The following is a 25,890-nucleotide window of genomic DNA, read 5'->3' on the forward strand; positions in this document are numbered from 1 at the left end:
AAAAGTTACACAGTCCATCACATGAAGGACACATGTATACGAAAAATGAATCCAAAAATATATATCATTATAATTCAGTTTAGCCACTTCTTAGTATTGTCTGTTATTGTAAATGTTGGGTTAGAACCACAGAGGGTATGGTTTTATGTATGTTTTGTTGTAAAACTGTTGCAGATTTTTGAGCAATGGCTTATTCGCACAATGATTTTTCCTAAGCTTTCCTGACAGTGTTGCGCACAAATTTGCAACTTTTTTACACTGGCTTTGTGGTAAAAACATCGATAAAGTCCCTCCTCTGTGCATGCACACAGAGTGCATCAGTCTTCTCCAGAGGGTTCAAGTTGTGTCGGAAAGGATAACAAGGCTCATCTCTCTGACTATCCAAAGGTACAAGCAGTCAGTGATTGTGGGTACAGAGTCGCTTTAAAGGGGTTTTCCAGGGTAAATTGATTTTTAAGCATCTTTCCAGGAACATTTCATTAATTTATACTTACCTGTCTCGCTCCCCCACCGCTGCTGCTGGATCTTGGGCTGCTCATTCTCCGCCACTGTCAGTGTTTTGGAAACACTCATTCACGTCCTACTTCCTCCAGAAATAACTGGTCAGTATATACCAGGGGTAGGGAACCTTGGCTCTCCAGCTATTGCAAAACTACAACTTCCAACATGATGGTAGTTGAAGTTTTGTAACATCTGGAGAGCCAAGGTTCCCTACCCCTGGTATAGACAGTATAGGAGCTATGCTGAGCGGACATTTCCACAGATAGCGGGATGTGACCAGATGTTTTCAAAACACTGACAGCAGGGGAAGAGGGGCGGTCCAAGATCCGGGAGTGGGATGGGTAAATATATATTACTGACAATAATTGGGCATCCTGCCCAATTATTAATTTATCATGGACAACCTCTTTAAATTTCTTGCCAACTGTTTCTTGTTGAATTACTTGTGTTCTTGCTATAGTAAAGCATCTCCAATTAAGCACCTTTTTGAGAAGACCATCCTCTTATCCAAAGCAGATTTAGTGTGACAGATTTTTAGACCACTGTACATTTATGCATAGTGGCCATTTTCTTTGTGAAGACCACCCTCATAGTGCAACAAGTAACCAAAGGGGGCTAATTAAATACCTCCTAAACCTTCGGACAACCCAACTAATTCTTATTCATAATCATAAAACTGAAAATCAATTAAGATTTAAGTGAATTAACACACTTCCAGAACTGTATCCTGCTTTTCCAGGCACCTGGAGTGGAGTTCAAAGGCAGACGGCTGACAAGCCAATGGCCAAGCATAGCGAAGTGCTTCGCTAATACTGTGGATTCGCTCATCTCTACTGAAAACTACTAATATGTAGGTCATAAATAATGCTTTATTCCATCTTCTGGGGTTTACTAGCTGGGCAGTATTTGTCTTGTTTCTATAAAAAGGGGGTTTATGTGTTTACACCCTTTTAATATCTTTCAGTTAACATAGCGCTTCTCTTATTTTTGCAAGTAAAATATATAGAGGGTTCTACCTCTCATAATTTTGGCCTTTATATTGGTAGATATGTAATAAAAAGGATCTGTCACCAGATACTATAGAGATGGTAGAAAGAGGACCTGTCGCCAGGTATGGTATAGTACACCTCTCCAGTGTATAGGGGTAAATTCCACATGTAATAAGTAGGTTTGCTGTGGACTCTGTAAGAGCCATGGTGTAAATATTCTACCACTACTGGACCTACCTTGATATTTGCTAATTATTAAATGTGCAACAAAGCAACCACTTTCATACAGTAGCTGTTGTGGTGGTCAGCTTATTGCCATGTAATAGGCTTTTCACACCCTTTATACAGATAATTTCCTTCTAGAAACATCCCTTTGCAACAACCATTGCAGGGGAAATGTGTCAATAGAAAGACTGTTCATGTAACAGCTGTTTTCATCACTCAGAGAGGGGGGTCTTTAGCAGGTAATCCCCTATGGGCATATGGGTAGAGGTTGTAGATGATGAAAGGTTATTCCCTTTTTTTTTTTTTTACCAGAGACTAATTTAGCATACATACAATTCATCATTCATCTCACCATATGCAATGGGTTTTAGAGTTTCACACATGGTGAAGGTAATCATGTAATAACAAATTGTATATGAAGGAATAGTGTTACTAAATAATATTAAGGTCTATGGCCACAGATTTTATAAGTGCAAGAAAAACAAGATGACTTAAATGGAAAAGTGACTGTTTTTTATTTGAGTTTATTGTCACAGAGAGTCCAGTAGTGAAAGTGTTGAATATGGTCTGAAGCCTGCTTCTAAAGGCCCTATTCCACCAACAGATCTGATGACAGATTATCTGCCAAAGATTTGATGCCAAACCCAGGAGTGGATTTGAAAAGAGGAGAAATCTCAGTCTTTCCTTTATGACCTGTTCTCTGATTATAGTCTGTTCCTGGGTTTGGCTTCAAATCTTTGGCAGATAATCTGTCGTCAGATCTGTTGGTGGAATAGGGCCTTAAGGCTAGGGCTACATTGAGGTGTTTCGTAATAAGGCCTTTAGTCATTAGATCAGGTCATTAGTGCAGTATGTTTAAGAGATTTCCAGGTGATTTTCTTGTATCTGAGTGGAAGAAAATAGTAGCTACAGCTTTATGAATTCATTCAATAATCCAAACATGTAGCAATTGAAAAGGAAATTGCTAGCAACTTACTGAAGAGAATTAGCATTTGTATAAACTGATATTATGGTTATTTATTTTTTTTTTTTTGCAGATAGGTGGTTTACATTTAGTCCTAGCCTAAGAGTGGCACTTAATATGTGTGATTGTATGAGTACATGAACTTTGTATAGGAAAGTCTTATTTTTACGTAGGTTTATTTGCCTAATTGGTTTGTAGCCTGGGCCCCAATTTGTTTTGGACCATTGTTCTGGGACCCTTTTGTCTGTCATTATATGAGGACAAGGCAAAGAACCCCAAAACGTATTCTTGATGAAAAGCAGAAGCCTAAATTTGACCTGTAACACCACTTAGCTAGTCACTGCTTTGATTGGTAACTTTGCCTTTTTTCTTTTCCAACGAAAAGGCTTTTTTATTCTCTGTCTTTGAGAACATGGTAGCTGTTGGCTATGGAGAAGATTCCACATTAACCATATCTCTGCCGCCTTTAGACTGTGCACCACCATTAAATCCCGGTAAAAGCAGGGATCAAATGTCTGTAAATGTGGAGCAGCTGAGGGTTTTGGAATACCAAATGTTTTAAAGCCAGCATGAAACACTGGTGTGAGGTTAATCCTTTGCAAGCACATGCCCAGAAACACATCATCTATAGGGAAAAGCTCTACTTCATTGCAAGACTTGGACAATTTTTTCATTGTAATACCTGACATTAGGAATCCTCCTCCCCCAGCATATGCTGGATACATTCCTAAGCCATACATTGTCTCTGGTATGTAGTATTTGCTATTCTTTGATCGAATTGGTTTTGCATTGTTTATAATGTCCCCAACAAACAAGTCTTCAGAAGGGTTCTGAGACTGCAGGAAATGAATAAGATTCTCTACGTTGACAAACACATCAGCATCACCCTTGAATATAAATTTGACATTACTGCAATACTGCTGTGCCCAGCTAAGAAAGTGGATCTCTTTCAAGGTTAAATTAAAGAAAGTGTCAAGAAAATCCCATAGTAAAATGTCTTTGTAGTAATGACTTTCCTGTTGCATAAGAGATTCCCACATAGACACAGCTGTTTTATTCCTGGGAGTCCCCAGAAGAAAGACTCTTCGTACCCTTGCTCCATTGATGACTCCTTCTCTTCCCCACGTCTTACGGACACTTTCACGTCTGTCAAAATCTTCCACAATGGATTTCACAGCAATAAGAAGGAAGGAATCTCCTGATGGCTTATTACATTTATTCGGCTGATTTATCAGCAGGGTGAAGTTGCGGTAATCTTTGTTCTTAAGATACTGTTGAAAGTCAAAAGGTGGCACTGTCTTCATAGAGGAAGTGGTGGGTTTGACCTCTTCACTGGCTCCCTGGGCATTGTACACATCCGAGAGTAGTTTTACTTTACTCAGGCTATTCTCAGATTCTAAGAAAGTCTTTGGCTTTACAGTCTGTAATGAGACCTTTGAAATACTTTGTTTGGCTGGAGTTGTTTTTTGTGTTGGTCTCAAGAAAGTGTAAAGTAAAGTGCACAGAGCAATCACCAGGAATAAGGTGCAGAAGACATCTCCTTTCAGCCGAACTCTCATTGTTGTCTGACCATTTAATTGTATTAGTTTCTCAGGTCATAATCTGTAATAGAAGAATACTGGTATTACCTGGAGGATACTTTTTAATGGTGAGCATAGCATTCAACAAATACATGCAGCTAGTTGTGTATTGTACTTAGAGTAGTCAATGTTAACTAGAAGTAAATTTTTACTGATGACCTAATAGACAATGGTTTAACCATGTAACCACTTTTACGTCACATTTACTACCAACTTCAGTCATTGTCAAACTACATAAATAACTTAAATGTCACTCGTATAATTGAAATCTAATATCTGGATGTTTGGGTGTCTGACAAAGGACTGCCTCCTTTTATCAGTTATGGTTGCCAGACATTTGGAGGAATAAATTATAGTGCAATTCATAACTAGGGTAACACCATAAAAATATGTGAACTATAATCCATATGCAATTGGATTGTAAGAGATGTATAGCTGGTCTTGTTTTCCCTGGAGCAGATTTTGTTTGACATCTGAAACTAGCTATAGTGATATTTAGAGAAAGTCAAAAGAAACAGTCAGGTTCCATAGAGCTCCATTATAAGTCAGACTAATCACATGAGACAGAGCCGGGAGAGGACACGCTGCAGCTTTTAACTGCAGGCTCTCTGTGAAGCGGGCTTAGGCTTATCACAGACAATGAGGACTTTCTGCTATCAGCAGCTGGGTCATCACAGTTAATGACAGGCAGCCACAATCGAGCTCCTGCCCATCACTGCCGCCAATCTCAGCACTTACAAATCAGTGTCCGAGCAGGTCCCGATTGTTTTTCCCGACTGCCAATAGTCTTATGCTTTCCTCTGTGCAGTCAAATCGGCATTTTGGCCATACAGTGTGCCTCAGGCAGACTCTAGGTGCACAGCGCTCATAACACTGATGAATGCTATGCAATGGTATTCTAATCTAATAATTGCATGTAATAGTCCCCTAGGGGGAATTAAAAAGTATAAAAAAAAAAAAGGTTTTAAAAATATGACTTAGCCCTTCCCATAATAAAAGTTTAAATCACCCCCTTTTACTAAAAAGAAATATGTAACTATAAATAAATAAACATAATATATGTTGTAGTGTGTGCAATTGTGTGATCTATTAAGCTATAACAATACTATTCCTGTACTGTGAATAACATAAACAGAAAGAATAATTTTCTAATTTATTAGTTAGAAAAAAATGTAATTATTAAAAAAAATGAAACAAAAAAACGAGCGATTGTGGCTTACAAAATGATGCCCCACCAGTCTTGTAGGTGATCAAATCAAAGGAGGGAAAATCGAAAATACAAAAATAAAAATTGTCTCTGTCATTTAAGCTGTCACTGTCGTTATAACTTTCAAGATCTAAATCAACAGTAGATGTGATATTAAGCAAGTTTGCAGTTTACATTCATTTTTTTTTTTTCAAAGAGTCTAAACACATGAAGTCCTGTGTATCCCAGGCCATCTGAGCGCTCACAGAGAGGGCAGTCATGTGACTGATGGACACATTGAACCGTGACTCTATGTACTGCCCGGGACTTCGTGTGTTTATCCTCTTTATTTCAACCAGCACAAGACTAAAAATCTGACTTCTGGAGACTGAACCTGGATACAAGTATAACTTTGTTTTACAGCAAGATAATGTAAATTGCAAACATGATTTATATTACATCCCCTGTTGATTTAGATTTTGAAAGTTATGGCGGCATCCTCAGTGCGGATTCTGCTTAAAATTCCCTGCCTAATCCGTAGTCTGAACCTACCCTGAAACCTTGCTACTTTTCCATGTGGCTTGAGGACCTGCAAAGGTGACGTGACTTGTGTCCTGCACCAGGCCTTAGGGCCCTATTACACCAACAGATTATCTGACAGATTTTTTTAAGCCAAAGAGATATCTCAGTCTTTCCTTTGTGACCTGTTCTCTGCTTATAGTCCATTTCTGGCTTTGGCTTAAAAAAAAAAGAAATTATTCCACAAAGTAATTTTGTTACCCTTTTTTTTCTATATATTTGCACCCAGATAGAGATGTTGGATTGTTACAGTATGCAGTTATACCTCAGGAGGGTATATAAATCTGGATCTAGCCACAAAGGGACAGAAAAGAGATTTTTGACTGCTAGGCATGCTTGTATGATGCACCCAAAGACAAGTTGTCCTGTTGAAAGACTTTGAGAGGGGGTGCATCAATAAGCTGAGAGAAGCAGGATGGTCATTTTGACAAGATGACCACCACCTGGGCCATTCTGACCAAGCTGTTAGAAGATGTTGGGATGTTGTGATCACAAGACGGCAAACATGGACACTTAATTGGGGTTGGACACTTAAAGGACAACTCCCGCGGGACCCCCCCCCCCCCCCAAAAAAAAATAAAAATACAGACACCATACTCACCATCCCTCCGGTGACGATCGCCACTCCATTCGCCCGCCATCTGCCTCACCGTCACCGCCGTCCAGCGATGTCTCTGACTTACGGGTCCTGGGGATGGAAAAGGCTGCCCCCCCCCCGGCTCTGACGTAGTCGTCACCAGATGCCGCCCGGGAGAAGAGGACCGTGACGATCGTAATAGGTAATGTATACATTCTTTAACTTCCAGGGGGGGTCGGGGGTCCGAAAGGGGGCCAGACCGGGTATTTAACCACATTACAAAGTTATATAACTTTGTAATGTGTGTTAAATAGGCAAAAAAAAAATTTCGGGGGAGTTGTCCTTTAATTGTAATTTTTTCCAAGTACGGTGGTGCCTTGGATTACGAGCATAATTCGTTCCGGGACCGCGCTTGTAATCCAAATCCACTCTTAAACCAAAGAAAATTTTCCCATAAGAAATCACTGATATGCAGACAATTGGTTCCACACCCTAAAAATAATGATTTATTATTCTGAATAAAATGTAAAACAAATGAAACAAACATTCAGAAACAGCAGAATATGTGATATTATAAGTTACTGTACAGTAATGGAGAGGATGGGAAACACAAGGGCTGACAGAGACTGCAGGGAGCATGAAGGAATGAGCAGGACATATGTGGGCACATACATGCAGCACTCTCTGTCCGGGGAGAGAGGGGTTACAGCTATGGAGAAATTACCTCCACAGTCCTGTCCCTAATGCAAGCCCCAGCCTGAAGTGGATCTGCTATGGTTTGGAAGGTGAGGGAGACTTCCTGGGTCAGAGTACAGTGCTGTAGACCCCGCTCTGCCTCCCACCCAGTACAGGGAGCTCTTAAACCAAAGCAATGCTCTTAAACCAAGTCACAATTTTGAAAAACTGTGAGCTCTTAAACCAAAACGCTCTTAAACCAAGGTACCACTGTAATGTATTAAAAAGTTAATGTGCTGTAATTACTTACACTTGCTGCCGCTGTGCCCTGCAGTGGTCCTATGAGAAGACATGCCTCCCTACTGTGCCATTCTGCTCAGCGCTCAGGAGGGGACACCGAGGAAGAAGCGTGCTCACAGTCTATAATACAATAGAAGGCACAGAGTGAGCAGTGTCTTGCGGTAATCCACCAAGATAACCAAGTTAAAGCTGTTTTGTGTGAAGGAACAGGCTGAAATTGCAGGACTAGCCAACAATTACCGGAGATGTTCAGATCACTGGCGGAACTACCGCCGTAGCGGCTGCTATGGGGCCCCGCCGCATCAGGGGCCCGTGACGCGGGCCCCTGGAGCTTACATATCCTGCAGCACCCAGCGGCTGAGCATGCCTCCCGGGTGCTGTAGCCGGGGGCCGGTCCCGTGCTCCTCCCGACCCGGAGACTCCTTTCCCCAACCATAGGGAAAAGGAGTCACTGGGCCAGGAGGAGCACGGGACCGGTCCACAGCGCTCCTGTCACCCCCTGTCTGATGCGCGGCTGTCGTCTGATGCCGCGTCCTAGCCCCGGCAGCGCGCGTATTATAGAGTTCTGTGTGGGCTTGTGCTGCGGTTCAACAGAGACGTGTGCCGGAAGTCGCGACCACAGGCCCACACAGAACTCTATGATAGGCGCGCTGCCGGGGCTAGGACGCGGCATCAGACGTCAGCCGCGCATCAGACAGGGGGTGACAGGAAAAAGGCTCGACGGGGGAGCGTGTTGTTAGGTGAGTTTTTTTCTTTTTTTTTAAACTTGCTTTCCTTGGAAGGGGGCATCTATAAGGAAGGGGGGGGGAGAGAAGGGGGCATCTATAAGGAAGGGGGGGGAGAGAAGGGGGCATCTATAAGGAAGGGGGTGGGGAGAGAGGGCATCTATATGGAAGAGAAGGGGGCATCTATAAGGAAGGGGGGGGGGAGAAGAGAAGGGGGCATCTATAAGGAAGGGGGGGAGAAGGGGCATCTATAAGGAAGGGGGGGAAGAAGGGGGCATCTATAAGGAAGGGGGGGCAAGAGAAGGGGGCATCTATAAGGAAGGGGGGAAGAGAAGGGGGCATCTATAAGGAATGGGGGGAGAAGAGAAGGGGGCATCTATAAGGAATGGGGGGAGAAGAGAAGGGGGCATCTATAAGGAAGGGGGGGAGAGGGGGGGCATCTATAAGGGAGGGGGGGAGAGAGGGACCATCTATAAGGAAGGGGGGGAGGGGGACATCTATAAGGGGGGGAGAGAGAGGGCCATCTATAAGGGGGGGACACCATAGGGGGAGAGCAGGCCATCTATAAGGGGAGAACATAGGGGGAGAGGGGGACATCTATAAGGGGACAATAAAGGGGGCCATCTATAAGGGGACAATATAGGGGAAGAGGGGGCCATCTATAAGGGGGACAGCGGGGGTAGCAACATAAGGAAGCTATCTATAAGGAGGGGCGACAGAGAGGAGGGCCATATACTAAAATGGGATCACATAGAGTCAGCCTACCCACTAAATGTGGGTGTAAAGGGGCCAATACAGATGTGCAGTTGGTAGAGATGAGGATGGTGACAGAGTGTGGAGCCTAATATGTCTGTCTGGCAGATTCTGTGGATTCGTGGCCCGGAAAGGTTCTCATAACGGCCCAGGGCAGATGGAAAAGAAAATGAAAAGGGAAGAACTCCGATCAGAGAAGACGTCTCCTGTAAGTCACCTGATGTAACTGTACTGTAATTTATATGGTGTACAGAACCTGTGTAGAGCTGAGTGTGTTGATGGCATAGTGGTCGATCGAGAGGGGGTGGGGCGGGGGGGCCCCAATCAAAAGTTTGCTATGGGGCCCAGCCATTTCTAGTTACGCCCCTGGTTCAGATACAGCTATTGCTGCACAGGAGAGTCATACCGGACACTGAAATATCACAGGTATGTGATATTCGATCACATACCTGTGAAGTACAACATGTTTAACTATTTTTTTATTTGAATCTCCATCTACTTTTAGGACTTGAAAATCTGATGTAGTTTAGGTTAAAATTATGCAGAAATATATAAAACTCTTAAAGGGGTTGGCCGCTTTATAGTAAAATAGTTCAGTGTACGGTATAAGTAAGTGCACTCACTGTATATACTGACCGCAGCTCCCTGTGTACCTCATAGAGCTACAATCAGACTCTCCTCCTCCAGGCAGTGCTGCCCTGTTCTGTGTTGTTTCTGTCCATAAAATGGCTGACATGGAGGAGCATGTGACCATGCCCCGCCTCCAGTGTCCTCCCTAGACATATACAAGCTCAGTGGTGGACACTGGGGGGCGGGGCATGGTCACATGCTCCTCCATGTCAGCAATCTTATGGACCAAAACACCACAGAGCAGGGCAGCACAGCCTGGTGAAGGGGAGTCTGATATTAGCTCTATGAGGTACACAGGGAGCTGCTGTCAGTATATACAGTGAGAACACTTACTAATACTGTACACTGAGCAATTTTACTATAAACTGGCCAACCCCTTTAAGGGTTTTCAGACTTTCAATTGCCATAGTTGATTATTCTTTGTCATTGTAACTGGCTGTCTATCAAAATGTGGAATATTTATTGTAAATATTCTAAACCAGATGTCAATGAAATGCTTAGAAAAATTAACAGTATCTATGAATACCACCTCCTTACCTACCTACTGTAGATTGCTCTGTAGACATTCAGTTGTCCTACTGTAGTTTTATGTTTTCATTTATAGATTAATATTGCAACATAGAGACAGTAAACCACCCTGTAATGTCTCCTATGTACAGTACCAGGCTAAACAGTTCATAAAGAGGTCAGTATATTGGTGTATTTTTAGGATAGTTTTTCAATTCTCTTGATGTGAATAAGAAAACTTGTAAAACTATCACATTGGTCCCCAGGCAGCAAAGGGTGAATGTTTTATGTGAGTCAGCCTTAAAAAGCTGCATTTTCAATTCTGGCTGAAACAGCAGGGAATTATCTCTGGAAGTGGCCTGGTTATGGAAAGTTTCTTAAACCTCTGAAAACCAACTGCCAAAGGTTCTGATTTTGGCAAAGAAAATCCAATTTCACTATGTTTAATAACTTCATACAGTGAAGCTTTCTGGAAGAATGATGCTGCTTTGATTATATGGCAGGATGGGTGCACAATGCATGATACAGAACATTAGCATAAACATGTTCAATGGAATATGACCAATGTGGAATATAAACTTTCAGATGTACAATGAGCATTTATTTTCCAGGTCTGGGGTTTAAAACAAAAGTGTGAACTTTATGAGTGTCTGAGAGTAGGAAGAGTTGGTGTCTGCCAGACTCCGCTAGTCTCTCCAGGAAAGGGATTCCCGCAGCATGGATTTACCATAAATGATTATCATTTCAGACGCATGTTTGATTTGCCCAGTGGACACTTTCCACTGGATGTGGAATAAATGTGGCTATTAGGACTGCAAAAGTGCTTTGACGAGCAGCCATATGGATTTGGTAATGGAGAAGCTCTAGCCTGTATCGCTTTTTTAAAGGGCATTTCCCCCCCCCCCACCCCCCAAATTTAAGTCCTCGAGTCCTTTTGTCAGGTTATTTGAAATCCTATTTATCTTCATACAGTACATAGCTTTAGGCCAGATTCACACGTAATGGATCCACAGTGGATCTCACCCTGTGAATTCGCAGCAAAATCTGCTGCGGATCCCTTGCCTGTCATTTTCAATCAGATTGCATACTTGCAGCAAATTGACATCCCGCTGCGAGTATGTAGGTGACAGCCCCCTTAACCCCCCAGCGGTCCAAGCATACAGTACCTGCTCCACGCCCCCTGAAGCAAGCAAGAGCGTGGAGCAGGTAATGTATGCTCCGACTGGCAGGGGCTTAAGAGAGCTTTCACTTACATACTCGCAGTGATGTCAATCTCGCCGCTAGTATGTAATCTGATTGAAAACGACAGACAATGGATCGGCAGCAGATCTTGCTGCAATTTTGCAGTGTGAGATCCGCTGCGGATCAGTTACGTGTGAAAATGTAGGTTTCCGTGACCACCAGCTTTTTGCTGACAGGTCCACTTTAAACTGCTTGGATCGGTGTATCTCAGTTCTCAGCCATTACAGAAGGAGCTGTACCTGTGTGATATGTTGTACATCTTTCATCGCTAATTAAACCCCACAGGTGACATATATGAATATAAAATAATGAATGTTTAGGGGATAATCTAGTTAACCATATCTCATTATTAAAATCACTTCCTTAACGTGACCCAGTAAAAAGATGGCCTCAATGAAAAAAAGCCTTGACTTTGGTATTGCAGAGTACAGCTTCCATACACCACAATCCCAAGGCCAATCCCTTCCAACCCCTTTCTCCAACAGCCCCCCGTCCTCTCTCCAACACCCCACCCCGAAACTACCCACCCCCACTCGTCCACCTTAAAGAATGACACACACCACCGTTTGGCTAATAATGGCCACAGCAGCCAATATTTATTAACAAATATAAACATACAAGTTATTAACAATGTAAACCGGATTAAATACTATTCAATGCTATAATCTAGCATAACCCTTGAGGGAGGTCCTTGTAGCTACATAGATCTGACACCCATACTAAAATCAGTCAACTATATATATATTGCCCCCAGCCGCCCCCCAGACTCAGGGACACCAAGCCCAAATATGGCTACCATGCCAACCACCAACTCTCAGGTTATAAGCCTTCCTTGAGAGTCCACATGCGCCAGACCACCATTTAAATTAACTTCCAGAAATGAGGAGGAGGGTCATACCCCGGATGATCCCCCCCATCCCCCCGCCAATTTACCTCCAACTACAAGGACCCCCCCCCCCGCCTGGCTGCAGTGACGCCTGCAACACCGAAACAACCTCCCAATCTGCCGTGACCCCACCACAAACCGCCAGCACTATCCAGGTAGAAAAAAGAGGGAGGGAGGGTGGGACTGCTGAGGGGACCTTCCCGCTGACTGGATTGGCGCGCAAACCGCAGGTAGTTTTATAAACTAAGCTCCGCCCCCTACGCCCTGTGTGCGCCTCCTACAAACCCCAGTCATGCGGGCCTCCTCATATGCCTGCGTCCATGCTCCGGCCCTCCTTGACTTTGGTATTGCAGAGTACGGCTTCCATACACCACAATCCCAAGGCCAATCCCTTCCAACCCCTTTCTCCAACAGCCCCCCGTACCCTCTCCAACACCCCACCCCAAAACTACCCACCCCCACTCGTCCACCTTAAAGAATGACACACACCACCGTTTGGCTAATAATGGCCACAGCAGCCAATATTTCTTAACAAATATAAACATACAAGTTATTAACAATGTAAACCGGATTAAATACTATTCAATGCTATAATCTAGCATAACCCTTGAGGGAGGTCCTTGTAGCTACATAGATCTGACGCCCATACTAAAATCAGTCAACTATATATATATTGCCCCCAGCCGCCCCCCAGACTCAGGGACACCAAGCCCAAATATGGCTACCATGCCAACCACCAACTCTCAGGTGATAAGCCTTCCTTGAGAGTCCACATGCGCCAGACCACCATTTAAATTAACTTCCAGAAATGAGGAGGAGGGTCATACCCCGGATGATCCCCCCATCCCCCCCCCCGCCAATTTACCTCCAACTACAAGGACCCCCCTGCCATCGCGAGCAGGCCTTGACCCCCTCAAGCATGCGAGTCACCCCACAAACTCAAAGCCCTCTCCACTCCCTCCTGTAAAGCCAGAGCCCACAGATCCATGCCCACTGCATTTAGATGCACACCATCCGTAATCCAGAAATCCTCCTCCCTGTTTTCCAAATCAACGTGTCTCACTGCCAATCCCCCATTCCTAATAACAAAACCAGACACGGCCCTGTTCACTTTAACCCTGGCTCTATTAAGCCTCTCCACAGAACGCGCCGTGCGCCAGGTAGACCGAGGTACGATCTCTGACCACACCGTGATCAGACCCGGATATTGGGTCCAAATTCGAAACAGGTCATTTTTTATATCCCTGATAAGCTCATGCATTGGCCGAACCCCCAAATCATTGCCCCCAACATGGAGTACCAATACGTCAGGAACTCTGTCAAGCAAGGTAAAACGCTGCAACTCCGGCAAGACCCTACTCCACACCAAACCACTGAAACCCAGCCACCTTATCACCGCAGCCTCTCTCGGGAACCCGAGCTGCCTTCCATTCGGGCGTACGTCCGCACGCCGGGCCCCTCTAACCACATAGGAATGCCCAAAGATCCACACCAGGCAAGGCGCTCTTACTGCAACGAGAAAAGAAAAAAGACACATGACAGAACCCAAACACCCCCCACACCACCCGCCTTCAAACTAGGTGCGGCCTCACATAAGATCTAAAGCGCTCAGATTCCCAACGCCCAATCCGCTTGACCACATCCGTGCCCAAACCCCAACCAGCGGCCTCCGTAGCTGCTCCTATCCTAAACGAATGAGGGGCAAAACGGGATGCATCCAACCCCAAGTCTGACAAACACCGTCTAAAAACCATTGTAAACTGGTATTGGGACATATAAGCCCCATCCGCGTGACACAACAACGGGGCTACCCCCGAAGGACGCAATCCCCAGAACCGAACTAAACAACGAATCGGACACATGTCAGAACCTGGCAGCGCACCCAAAACCACCCGACGGCCCCTGCCAACCTGATCCATCTTCGACCGACGGATCCAAAATTCTATCCTATCCTGATGCAAGACCACGTCTTCCCTCAACAAACCCCCGACCCTCTTACCGCTCGGAGGTACCAGTTCCCCAATCTGCAGTGCTCCAAAAAAGGCCAATGAGAATGCCAATCTAAAAAGTACCCCCTCATAGCTAGAACTACAAACACGACTAGTCTGCTCCCCCAAATGCTCCAACAACTGAAAACACACCGGTCTCCTAGCATCCCGAGCCACTTTACCTCTCCGAAAACCCTTAGCCGCCTGCAGTACCATAAAATCCTTAGTTACGTCCAGGTACCCACGTAACTTAAGCCCGAAAGCCAAACCCGCCAACACTCTATTCAATCTAGCCACCAACCAACCAGCAACCGACATATCCCCCACCCAACACAACAAAGCCAACTTCCTATCCTCATCCGACACAACCCCCCCCAAATCAAGACACCAATCCTCCCAGAGTTCCCAGGTGGACACATAGGACTTCCACGTACCTGGTGCCAGGGAATCTTGAATCAATTGCCCTGCCGCTCGAAGCCCAGCTCCCATAGGTGATGAGGGCACTCCAGCCCCTGGGACTCCGCCTCTGGCGCCAGCTCCCGAAATCGGTCGAACTGCGAGAGGGAGAGAGAATCAGCAATTGAGTTAAGGATTCCCGGCACATGCACAGCAACCACCCAAGCATTCAAATTCAAGCACTCCAACACCAGACACAGAAGAAGCTGAATCACCGGAGGAGAAGATGCCGTCAGGTTATTGATGGCTGATACCACCGCCATGTTGTCACAATTGAACCTAACCTTCCTATTCCTAAACTCCTCACCCCACAAAAACACAGAAACCACAATGGGGAACAGTTCTAGGAATGCCAGGTTCCGTCCCAAAGCCGAGCCAACCCATCCGGGCGGCCACCGCGCCGCGCACCATTGCCCTTGGCAATAGGCCCCAAAACCCACACTCCCCGCCGCGTCAGTAAAAAGATTGAAGTCAGCACTATCCATGACCTCTGACATCATCAGCGATCTGCCATTATACTGTTCAAGGAACGACCCCAAAACCCCCAAATCATCCCTATGTTCCCTAGTAAGGCGAACATAATGATGAGGAGCCGTTACACCGGACGTAGCAGCCGCCAACCTCCGGCAAAACACTCCCCATAGGGATGATTCTGCAGGCGAAGTTCAACCTACCTAGCAAGGCCTGTAACTCTCTTAGCTGAACTTTCTTCTGACGCGCCAGTTTATTAACGCTCTGCCGCAAGGAAAGGAGTTTGTCCTCCGGCAGCCGACACTCAAATGCCAGGGAATCTATGGTGATTCCCAAGAAGGGGAGCTCAGTAGTGGGGCCCTCCATCTTGTCCGACGCCAAAGGGACGCCAAAAGATCTGGCTACCCATTCCACAGTACCCAACAATGACCGGCAGATGCGGGAGCCAGACGGACCAATGCACAGGAAGTCATCTAAGTAGTGGATCAGCGACGCGACACCAGCCACGTCCCGCACCACCCACTCCAGGAACGAACTAAAGGCCTTGAAGTATGCACACGAGATGGAACATCCCATAGGCAGACACCGATCCACAAAGTATGCACCGTCCCAATGACACCCCAGCAGCCGAACACTCGCAGGATGCACCGGCAAGGACGGAAGGCCGCTTCCACATCTGTTTTAGCCATCAACGCCCCCCTGCCATAGAACCTGACCCATTTTAACGCTGCATCAAACGACGTATAGACCACGGAGCACAAGTTCGGGTCTATACCATCGTTCAACGAGGAACCCCTGGGGTGTGAAAGATGGTGTATAAGCCTAAATTTATTAGGCTCCTTCTTAGGCACAACTCCCAAGGGCAAAACTATCAGGCCATCTACGGGAGGTGATAAGGGCCCGACATCCGTCCAAGGGCTACCTCTTTTTCCAACTTCTCACTAACCACCCAGGGAAACTGATAAGCTGACTTAAGGTTCCTCAACGACGAGGGGACTTGATCGGAGGGGGAGGGAATTATAAAACCATCACAGAAACCAGCAATCAATAAGTCCGCCCTCTGTCTATCGGGGAATCTATTTAGATGCGGGAGCATCGCGAACAGATTCATCGGCGTCTCCCCCTTGGGTATTTGCCTGCCCAGCCCCTCTACCCCGCCCCTTCTTAAAGCATTTAGCTGACCCGTGGGTTGTACCATTACATATGGAACAGGCATGTTTGAACCGGCAACTATAACCCCATCTGCATTGGCCGTCATTAAACTGCCAGCAGACTCCTGACTTTTGGCCACCCTGCTGCCCGGACTGAGTTGACGATCCCGAACCACTCGCCTGGCCGGCATTGCCGGCCCCTCCCTGAAAGGGGTGCCCATACCGCGTCTGGGCCATAACCCTAAGCCAAAGACCAATGTCCTTGTGATCCCACCGTATGCTCGGTCTTATCGCCTTCCGCTGCTTAAATTGCTCATCATACCGGAGACAGGCCTGGCCGCCGTATGTACGATGAGCTTCTCCAATGGCGTCCATATAGCAGAAAAGCGCAGAACAGTGTTCCGGCGTCTTTTCCCCTACAACGCTTGCCAAAATGGCAAACGCCTGCAGCCAGTTACCGAATGTCTGAGGGATCAACCGCCACCTTCTCTTCTCCTCCTCCTCCTCCTTCTTGCTATCCTCCTTTTTTCCCTTATCTAGGTTAAACTACTCTAGCGGAAGGAGTGAAAATATTTCAATATATTCGTCCTTCCATATTTTCTCCCGAATGTCTTTCTTCAAATGCGACCCCAACGGTCCCTCAAAGCAGACATACACCTCACCCTTTGCTCTGTCATCCAAACGCACTTGCTCTACTTTCTCCTGCTCCGTCTGCACCGAAACTGCCACCCCACTACCGCTAGGAACCCCCACACCCTGACTAGTCACTACCGTACTAGCCCCCACCACCCCCGACGACCGCTCATTCACCCATGCCGGCACCGGGGACACCCCACTAACCTGACCAGACCCCGACTCACAGTGGGCCAGCAGCTCCCGCACACTCCCCAATAACTCACTGATACTATCTCCATACCTGCTAGCACCCTCCCCCAAACCGCTAACTGAGAAACCCGGGGAACCCAACGGGGGCCTAACCTCTGTACCCTGCGACATCAATATAGGTGGAAAAGGATGGGACAAAGACAGACACTCACCAAGTTGCATAGGTGCTGTGGGCCCACCAGCTGGCTGTGGAGAATCCAAACGCTGGTCGCTCGGTCCTGGAGCCCCTAGGGGGGCCGCCTCATCTGCCCGATTCGCAGAAAAGCTGGAGCTCCTCTGCCCAGCCGCAAGAACCTCTGCCGCCTGGGAACCATGTCCCGCTGCCCGGATTCGTTGCTGGGAGGCCCCTTGAAGATGCTGCTGAGGGGCTGCATGGAGCCACTGCAGGGAGGCCGTCTGGGAATGCAGCTGGGAGGCTGCCTGGAGCGGCACCCCGCTCACCTCTACCGTCATGGCACTGCTCCGGGTCCCCGGCCCAGAACGGGACCTGCTCAGAAAGGGGGTCAGGGAGTCAGGCGGGGTAGCCGGCGGCCCGACCGGAGCATCGCCGGGACGCGCCGCTGTGGAGGTGCTGGGTGCTGCCGTGGAAGCGGGCGCAAGCCCCGCCCCCTGCCGGGGGAGACCTGCGCCTCGCCGCGGGTCCAGGCCGCCTCTGCGGATTCCTACCGGACCGAGCCCGCCTGCCGGAGGCTGTAGGCTGCGGCACTCGGCCCGGAGGGTCCCCGGAGGGGCTCCGCCGGCACCGCCTGAGACCAAGAGCCTCCTGCTCCGGGCTAAGACGAGCAGGGGGCCGGGTGCGTCGGGCCACCCGCCGGGAGGCCTGGGCGGGGGGGGAGAGACAGGAGTGAGATATGAGTGAGGTGGAGAGGAGGGAGGGAGGGAAGTGGGAGGAAGATAGGCGGAGGGACGGGAGCCAGACCCCGACGGGACCTCATCCAACAGACCTCGCAGCCGCTCCTGCAGCCAGGCCGCATCCGTTGTGCCGGCAGCAGCCCGGAGCTGCTCCAGGAGATCCATGACGGCGGCCATTGCAGGAGAGGCAGAATGCGGGAGACCAACTGCTGAGGGGACCTTCCTGCTGACTGGATTGGCGCGCAAACCGCAGGTAGTTTTATAAACTTGAATGAATTTGAATGTTAAGTCCATCTAAAATTGTACAGAAACTAACTTTTACCTTAAAGCGTCACTGTCATTATAACTTTTTTTTAAATCTAAATCAACAGTATATGTGATATAAAGCATGTTTGCATTCATTATTTTTTTTTAGTTATCATGGAAAACACAGCACTTCCTGTTTTCTGACTTTTTTTTTTTTAAACAGGAAGTCCTGTGTATCCCATCTGAGCACTCAGAGAGAAGGCAGTCATGTGACTGATGGACACATTGAGCCGTGATGACACTTTGTATTGGCCGGAATTTCTGTGTTTAGTCTGGTTTTTCTTTCAACCAGCATAAGTCCGAAAATCTGTCTTCAGGAGACTGGACCTGGATTTCTGGTAAGTTCAGCTTTGTTTTACAGCATGATAACCAAAAAATAATGAATGGATATTACAAACTTGCTTCATTTCACATCCCCTGTTTATTTAGATTTTGGAAGTTATGACGACAGTGACACTTTAAGGTAGTGCTCTGTAACCTGTGGCTATCCTGCTGTTATAGAAATATGACTTCCAGCATACCCTGACAGCCAGGGAACACTAGGAAACAGCTGAAGTGCCGCAGGTTGTAAACTATATCCTTAAGGAATAAACCGCCAAAGACTTGAATTGGTAAGCCTGCTATTTCCTGTTGTCTCCTTTGTATAACATATTTTACTAATAAAAGCACCATCTGTCTGAGCCTATCGTCCTTAAAGCAGGTCAAGATAAAAAAAAAAAAAAAAAATGTTTGCTTGAATATTTGCTTGAGGTTAATCAAATATGCAGAAGAACAATATGTTACTGTGGAATATTCTCCTACACTAAAGTAGAAATGTCATCCTTCACATATGTTTCTGGTGCAGATTTCTATTAAAGAGAAGCAGCGACTATTGCTTTTATGTGCTGAGGTTGAAGCGCTGGGCCCCCTCTTATCCCACTGATCTGATATTTAAAGTACAGTATTTAACTGCGTATAGGACTACTTTTTAACCCAGGAAAATCTTCTCAAAAGTCAGGGGTCATCTTATATGCCAGGTGTCTTATACAGCAGGTGCTGAAAAACTTCGGAACCGGAAAATCAGCAATCACAGCATATGGTGGGAGGAGCTCAAACACGGCCACATCCCTGCCATATGCAGCGATTGTATGAAGGGAAGAGCAAGCTGCAGGCATCCAGGGTATTGAAAGTAGAGTGGCGGTGTGCCCAGAAAAAACGCACCTCTTTCACCCATCTGGCCGCCCTTGTATCCTATCGGTATTACTGTACCTCCTTCTCTGCCTCTCAGATCTCGCTGCTCTCTGATGCTTAGTAATTTTTATTTGGTGTGCGTGGGAAGAGGGGTAGTCTTATACAGCGAGTATATCCCAAACTCTGTATTTTAACTGAAAAAATTGGGGGTCATCTTACACGCCGGAAAATAAGGTAGCGGCTGAACACATTTTCCCCCATGCTAAAGAGAAAACATTAATAAATCTGTTCTGGAAAATGGATGTTCCCTGGGGAGTGAGATGTTCTACTGGCTGACAAGACAGACTGAGCTTTGGAGTAAGAGGTTCCAGAGTTGCATTATCCCCAGTTTCCTAAAGAAACATAAACATATGAAAGCTTTGATTTAACTGTTATTACACTTTTGTTTTCTTTAAAGGCCTGTTCCGGAAAAACATTTTTTCATATTTCTTTAACCCCTTCCCCCTACAGGATGTACCAGTATATCCTGGTAGCAATGCTTATCTCACTACAGGGCATACTGGTACGTTTCAGTGATAGGGTGGGACCAGAGGCAGAGCACACTTAATCAGTTGCTGCCAACCGGTGCCGCTCTCTGTAGTTTAACCCTGTAGGTGCCAAGATCAAGCCCAGCACTTACAGGATTGACAGGGAGAGAGGACTCCCCTTGTACGCCATTACCGATCATTCTAATGCTTGTCATGGCAGCTGATTTTGGTCCCTTGCCTCTAAAAAAGAGAAACAAAAATGATCAAAAGATTACATGTACAAGAAAAATAGTACCAATAAAAACTATAGCTCATCTAGTGAAAAAGTCCTCACACAACTCCACCTCCCAAAAACAAGTACAGGGCTTTCAGAAAATGGCAATGCAAAAAAAAAACATTTTATTTAAATTGATTTTAAAGATGAGTAAAAGAAAAAAAATATTATATAGATATTACATTAATAGTAATAACCCACACTATTAATATAACATCATTTATACTGCCCAGAAAAATTTAAAGAAAACTGTGAAAGAATGACTGTTTTTTCTTTATCTTACCTCCCAAAGAATGTAATCTGTGACTTAAGTTTTTTTTTTTTGCTCTGGGAGACAAATTTGGCTAATCCATCAACTCCTTCTCCCCCATATCAGCTAGTTCTGCAAGACCTCAATAGCTTTAAAAAAAAATGTCTGATTAATCTATGCAGAGCTGAGATGGAAAGAAATGGAAATTAACCATCAAAGATTTATCGGTTTATATAACTGATGTTTTGCAGTGACATCATCTCATGTCTTTCCAACTATGGAGCTAATTTGGCACAAACATCTCATCTGCAGACCAGATATTCTTTCACAATCAGGATAAATTGAATGGCCTAACATGACTAAGATGGAAATTACTTATCTGCTGCATGAGTATAATATGACTAAACACAGATCAGGATTTATACATGGGGTGTTACCAGGAGGAAGGCCGTTTAGTATGCTCCAGCAGAGTGCGTTCACACATACAGGATCTGCAGAAGATCTGCAGCAGATTTGATGGCGCAGATTTGAAGTTGCAGATTCAATGCAAAGTGACTCTGGGCCATCAAATCTGCTGCAGAATCAAATCTGTGCCATTAAATCTGCTGCAGATTCTGTACGTGTGAACCCCTAAAGTTATATTCACCAACACCAAAAGCAAAAGCTTTATTAGGGCTGCCACCTTCTAATGTCTTATACAAATGCTATATATGTATATCCTTGTTTATGGGGAGATTTTCCCTTTCAAAACACATGAACCCTTAGCTGAGTCAAGCGATAGGTAGTTAAACATGGGCCCCTGCAAACTTACATTACTGTGGGAGTCCCTTCCGCGACTATCACTCTTTTCTAAATTAAAACATTAAATCCATTCCACTCCAAGGGAGCAGGGGTCTGGAGCCTGGAGACCCAGGAGCTGTGATGCTAATCTTGCCATAAATATCATTAGTAAAAACTAATCTATATAATAAAGAGTTAAAATATATATTTTTTGACCCTTGATGGTGAACAACATAGGTAGATACCAAATTAAGAGGAAAGGATTAATATACAATTCTTATCTTCTCTGCTCCTGTTAGTGCAGCCTCTTGTTTTATGACTTTCCTCCTCTGACCTCTAACTTGTGTGTCACCTTGGCTCCTGACAGTGCTTCTGCACAGACCTGCATATACTGTTGAGTAGAGAAGAGCAAACCTAGGGCATCTACTGCTGAGCATTGGAACTGAATTTTAGCAAGTCAGGCATAAGCAGTTAACCTTAAATGGGTTATCTAGTGCTACAAAAACATGGCCACTTTTCTCCCTACTGTTGTCTCCAGTTCAGGTGCGGTTTACAATTAAGCTCCATTTACTTCAATGGAACTGAGTTTCAAAACCCCATCCTAAACTGGAGACAACAGTAGGGGGAAAGTGGCCATGTTTTTGTAGCGCTGGATAACCCCATTAATATGGTGAGTGGTGGCCTCTGGGCCTTGCCGATCGATAGGCCTGATGCGACCCTTATAGCTATGCTACTGCATTCAACTTAATCTGATTTTGGTAGGACAATTACACAAGATTGGTCGCTTGCATGGACCCATTTGGGACATATACATGCTTTCTTTTACCGCAGTGGTATATATGACAGGTTTGCTTAATCCCTGTGCTGACAAAGTATTCTCGAGGGAGTTCAGGTTCCTTTACAATAAGACCACTTATGAGAAGATCTCAAAGAAGACAACCCTATGAGAAGGTAACTAGGAGTCTGGCTGTACCTATGACTGAAAATTCAGTCCGAGGGATACAGAAGGCTGAGATATAGGGGGTTGTTTGATGTAGGATTGCTGAAGTTAGACAAAGAAATGAAGCGGTCACTTCTTTCTGTCTTGGGGGGTCTCAGGCATACACAGGGACAAATATTAACTAATTAATAAACAGAACTGTCTCACAGTAAAGCAAACAAGGAATGGCAAAATAAAATGGCTGACAAGCGATTATGTGATTTTTTTTTTTTTTAAGGGTTGAGCATACTGGTGCTAGTCTTTTTTTAAACCTACTCAACTTTACTAACTATTGTGCAGTAAAAAAAAAACAAACAGATTTACGGAAATACAGAGGCAATACGAATGCTTAATCCATCATTTTGATAGGATTGTGCGGGAGGACTCCACCGACTTGAAAACAATACTGATTGATTGTGTGAATAAGGCCTTACATTACTCAATACTGAATATTAATTTGTTTTACATTTATGTAGATTCATAGCTAATCATGTTGCTATGTTTGGGTTCTTTGTAGGTAGTAGATTTGGATGAGGCCTAATACCATATGGATATTTTATATGATCATGCTCTACAAGAAAAGGAAGATATCAAATGGATATGTGTAATATTTACAAGAAACTAGGATTGCCTCATAAAAAAATCACTAATGACTGAGAACAGTACTCACCAGTCATTAACACCTAATCCTCACAAAGGCAAGGTCCAGCTAAAGGCCGCTCTGGAATTAGGGTAGTAGTTCATGTCTGAAAGGGTTAACTATCCTTATTAAGGCCTATATCACATTGGTGCTATATTAGGAGACGTTATTGTAGGGCTAGTCAGTGACATTTCATGCTGTTATGCCTTCAATCGTTCACAGACAGTCATCTACAGTATTATTAGCTGGTATTACAATAACAGGGAGAAAAAATTCAAATATTGGGGGTAATTTATCATCAATAAAATGGACAAACTGTCTTTTACCTTTGTTAGTGTAGTCCATGACATTTATTAAATGCAGTTACACTAGCTTTTCACTTGTATGTGCTGTGCTACTCATTACAGTAATTGGGTGAGGTCAAAGGGTGCTGTCTAAGGCTACAGTATGTTCACACAATGTCAAAAATATTTAAAATAACGTCCGTTTTTTCAACGAATTAACTGACTGCAATGACAATGCATTGAAGTCAATGAGAAGACGGATGTCCAATGCACACAGTCTATTGAATAATGGATGTTTTTGCCGCAGACATCAAAATAATAACCATGATCATTATTTTCGGACGTCTTTTTCAAACAGCGAAGGTTTTCCTATTAGTTGTTCACACACAGTTTTCCTTTTGTCACTGTTCTCTCTCTGTATTTACTATTAAATTCAATGGACTTTTCAATTAAGCCACACCCAAAGTTCAATTAGTAACCCCAAATTAAAATAATGTACAAACACCAGTCAGTGCACTAAGGTTAGGCCAGGCTGCTAAATAACGTCCATTATTTTAGACTCAAAATAACGGACATCATTTTAAACGGAGCTGAAAAAGCGTTGTGTGAACATAGCCTAAGTGTGCGTTTACACAGAAAGATTTATCTGACAGATTTTTGAAGCCAAAGCCAGGAACAGACAATAAACAGAACAGGTCATAAAGGAAAGACTAAGATTTCTCCTCTTTTCAAATCCATTCCTGGCTTTGGCTTCAAAAATCTGTCAGATAATCTGTCCGTGTAAACACACCATAACAGTAGCGTATCACTGTATACCTTGATTTGTGCATTTTTAAAAATGCACAATTTTATGTGTGAACCCCAGCAGCACTAGAGAAAACTGCTGTGCCGCCCCAAATTAAGAGGGTGCCTTTTCAGTGCACGAATAATCCAACATAGCTACTACAAACACAGCAAATATAAAATATACATCTACAGCAGATCCTGTATGTGTGAATGGATCCTTAGCGAGCATTGTATCACTAACATGAGCTGCATTTTACCAACCCTAAACTAAAGTAAGAAGAGAGCAAGTAAATGTAAGCTTTTCAATGGTTTACTGTGTCAGATAAGGACATGCTCTGTTTCACTTACTAGCCACTTCCTCCTCCTCATAATTTAACATGTCTTCAGGAATATAACTTACCCCCTCATATTTCCCAGATTAGAGAGTTCTTCTGCCAAAAGCTTCATGGGCAACTAGTGAATCTCCAAGGGCTGAAATCGTATCCGACCTGCTGTGTGTTAAACAAAGTCTTGTCTGTGATGTGGCAGAGAGCACGAAGTTCTGTGCACTTTCGTTACAGAGCAGAAAGCTCCGGGGCAGCCGCTGACTGTTGCTGGATCCCCCACGATGGGCCTGATTATTTGCCAAGCTAGACATGTCAGGGGAATGAGATGATGGGGAGGAGAAGGGTACTTAAAGTGGCAGATGTCCCATTGCTGCTCCACACAGGACCCTTCTCAGGCTTTTGTTTTCTTTGTGTGGAAGCCTTATTCTCTGCACTGCCAAATAAGAACATCTGGATTTGTTTCAATCTGTACATTCCATAAGCCTCTCCTCCTGAATAAAAGCGGAGTCTGAGCCAGACGTCCAGAGGCAGGACTGGACTTGCGTCCTTCACATTTCTCTGTTCTCTTATGTGTAGTGTCAGGATATGGAATAGAGGGTCCTGGAGGTTCTATATTTACAGAAAGAAAAACTGAGCATGCGTAGCATTATCCTTCATATCCAGTGTATACAGGAAAGACTGATTCAGAGGCCTAGTTCCACGTATAGACCTATCTTTCTGGTGCCTGGGGAGTAGTGATGAACAAACAAGTTTGTAAATGTTCGCATGTTTGTACGAACATGACGCTCATTGCTCGTGTTTGCTGATCACTAACAATTTGATCGATGATCGGAATGGTTATAACTATTATTTTCAAACTTTCGAATGTACGCAACTACATAATTTACGCTTTGCGCCTGATCATCTGATTGCATGTTCGTAACACTAGACCAAAACGTACACCATCTATATGCAAAAGAATGCATATGAAATGCGTAATTTACGCCTTACACCTGTACGCATGTTCATTATTTGCTCATAAATGTTCGTTAAACACGAACCGATTATGATAAATTTTTTATGTTCATGTTCGGGATCCAAACTGAACATCGGGATGTTCGCTCATAACTACTGTCACAAATGTCTCTCTACCACATAGGATATCTGCACATAAATAGCACATTATAGGTGCACCATTACAGATTTCACACAGGGGCCTAGGAGCTTTAGGCTAAGCCTGTAATTTATCACAAAATTTTTCATTTTCTTTTGTTTGTTTAGTTGTGACATTTATTAAATGCACTTACACTAGCTTTTCGCTTATGGACAGTAATGCTTTACACTGGCCATATACATAAGATTGTGGTAAGCAGACCACTCTTTTAGCCACCTCTCCTGATTCCCCCACGCGTGCTTGGCCAAGCATGCATGTATTCTCAATGGGGACGTGGCTGAAAACATTTGCCT

At 44.8% G+C, this 25,890-nt stretch overlaps 1 protein-coding gene across 2 annotated transcripts; it reads right to left on the reverse strand.

Annotated features, from left to right (window-relative positions):
• Positions 1–2,213: 2,213 nt before the first annotated feature.
• On the reverse strand, positions 2,214–25,000 carry B3GNT9 (UDP-GlcNAc:betaGal beta-1,3-N-acetylglucosaminyltransferase 9). 2 transcript variants are annotated; one of them, XM_069968470.1, is made up of 2 exons: positions 24,519–25,000; positions 2,214–4,281 (listed from the first exon to the last, which is right to left on the reverse strand). In XM_069968470.1, the coding sequence occupies exon 2, from the start codon at positions 4,236–4,238 to the stop codon at positions 3,009–3,011; it is 1,230 nt and encodes a 409-aa protein (XP_069824571.1). In that variant the 5' UTR covers positions 4,239–4,281; positions 24,519–25,000; the 3' UTR covers positions 2,214–3,008. The 2 variants fall into 2 exon arrangements, with proteins under 2 accessions (XP_069824571.1, XP_069824572.1); XM_069968471.1 differs by lacking the exon at positions 24,519–25,000 and adding an exon at positions 7,587–7,692.
• Positions 25,001–25,890: the final 890 nt, after the last annotated feature.

The sequence above is a fragment of the Dendropsophus ebraccatus genome, chromosome 4, assembly GCF_027789765.1.
Source record: "Dendropsophus ebraccatus isolate aDenEbr1 chromosome 4, aDenEbr1.pat, whole genome shotgun sequence".
In the NCBI taxonomy this organism is placed as follows: Eukaryota; Metazoa; Chordata; class Amphibia; order Anura; family Hylidae; genus Dendropsophus; species Dendropsophus ebraccatus.

Bases quoted from the DNA above. Each gene is read 5' to 3' on its own strand.
- B3GNT9 (XM_069968470.1), bottom strand. From the start codon at position 4,238: ATGAGAGTTCGGCTGAAAGGAGATGTCTTCTGCACCTTATTCCTGGTG.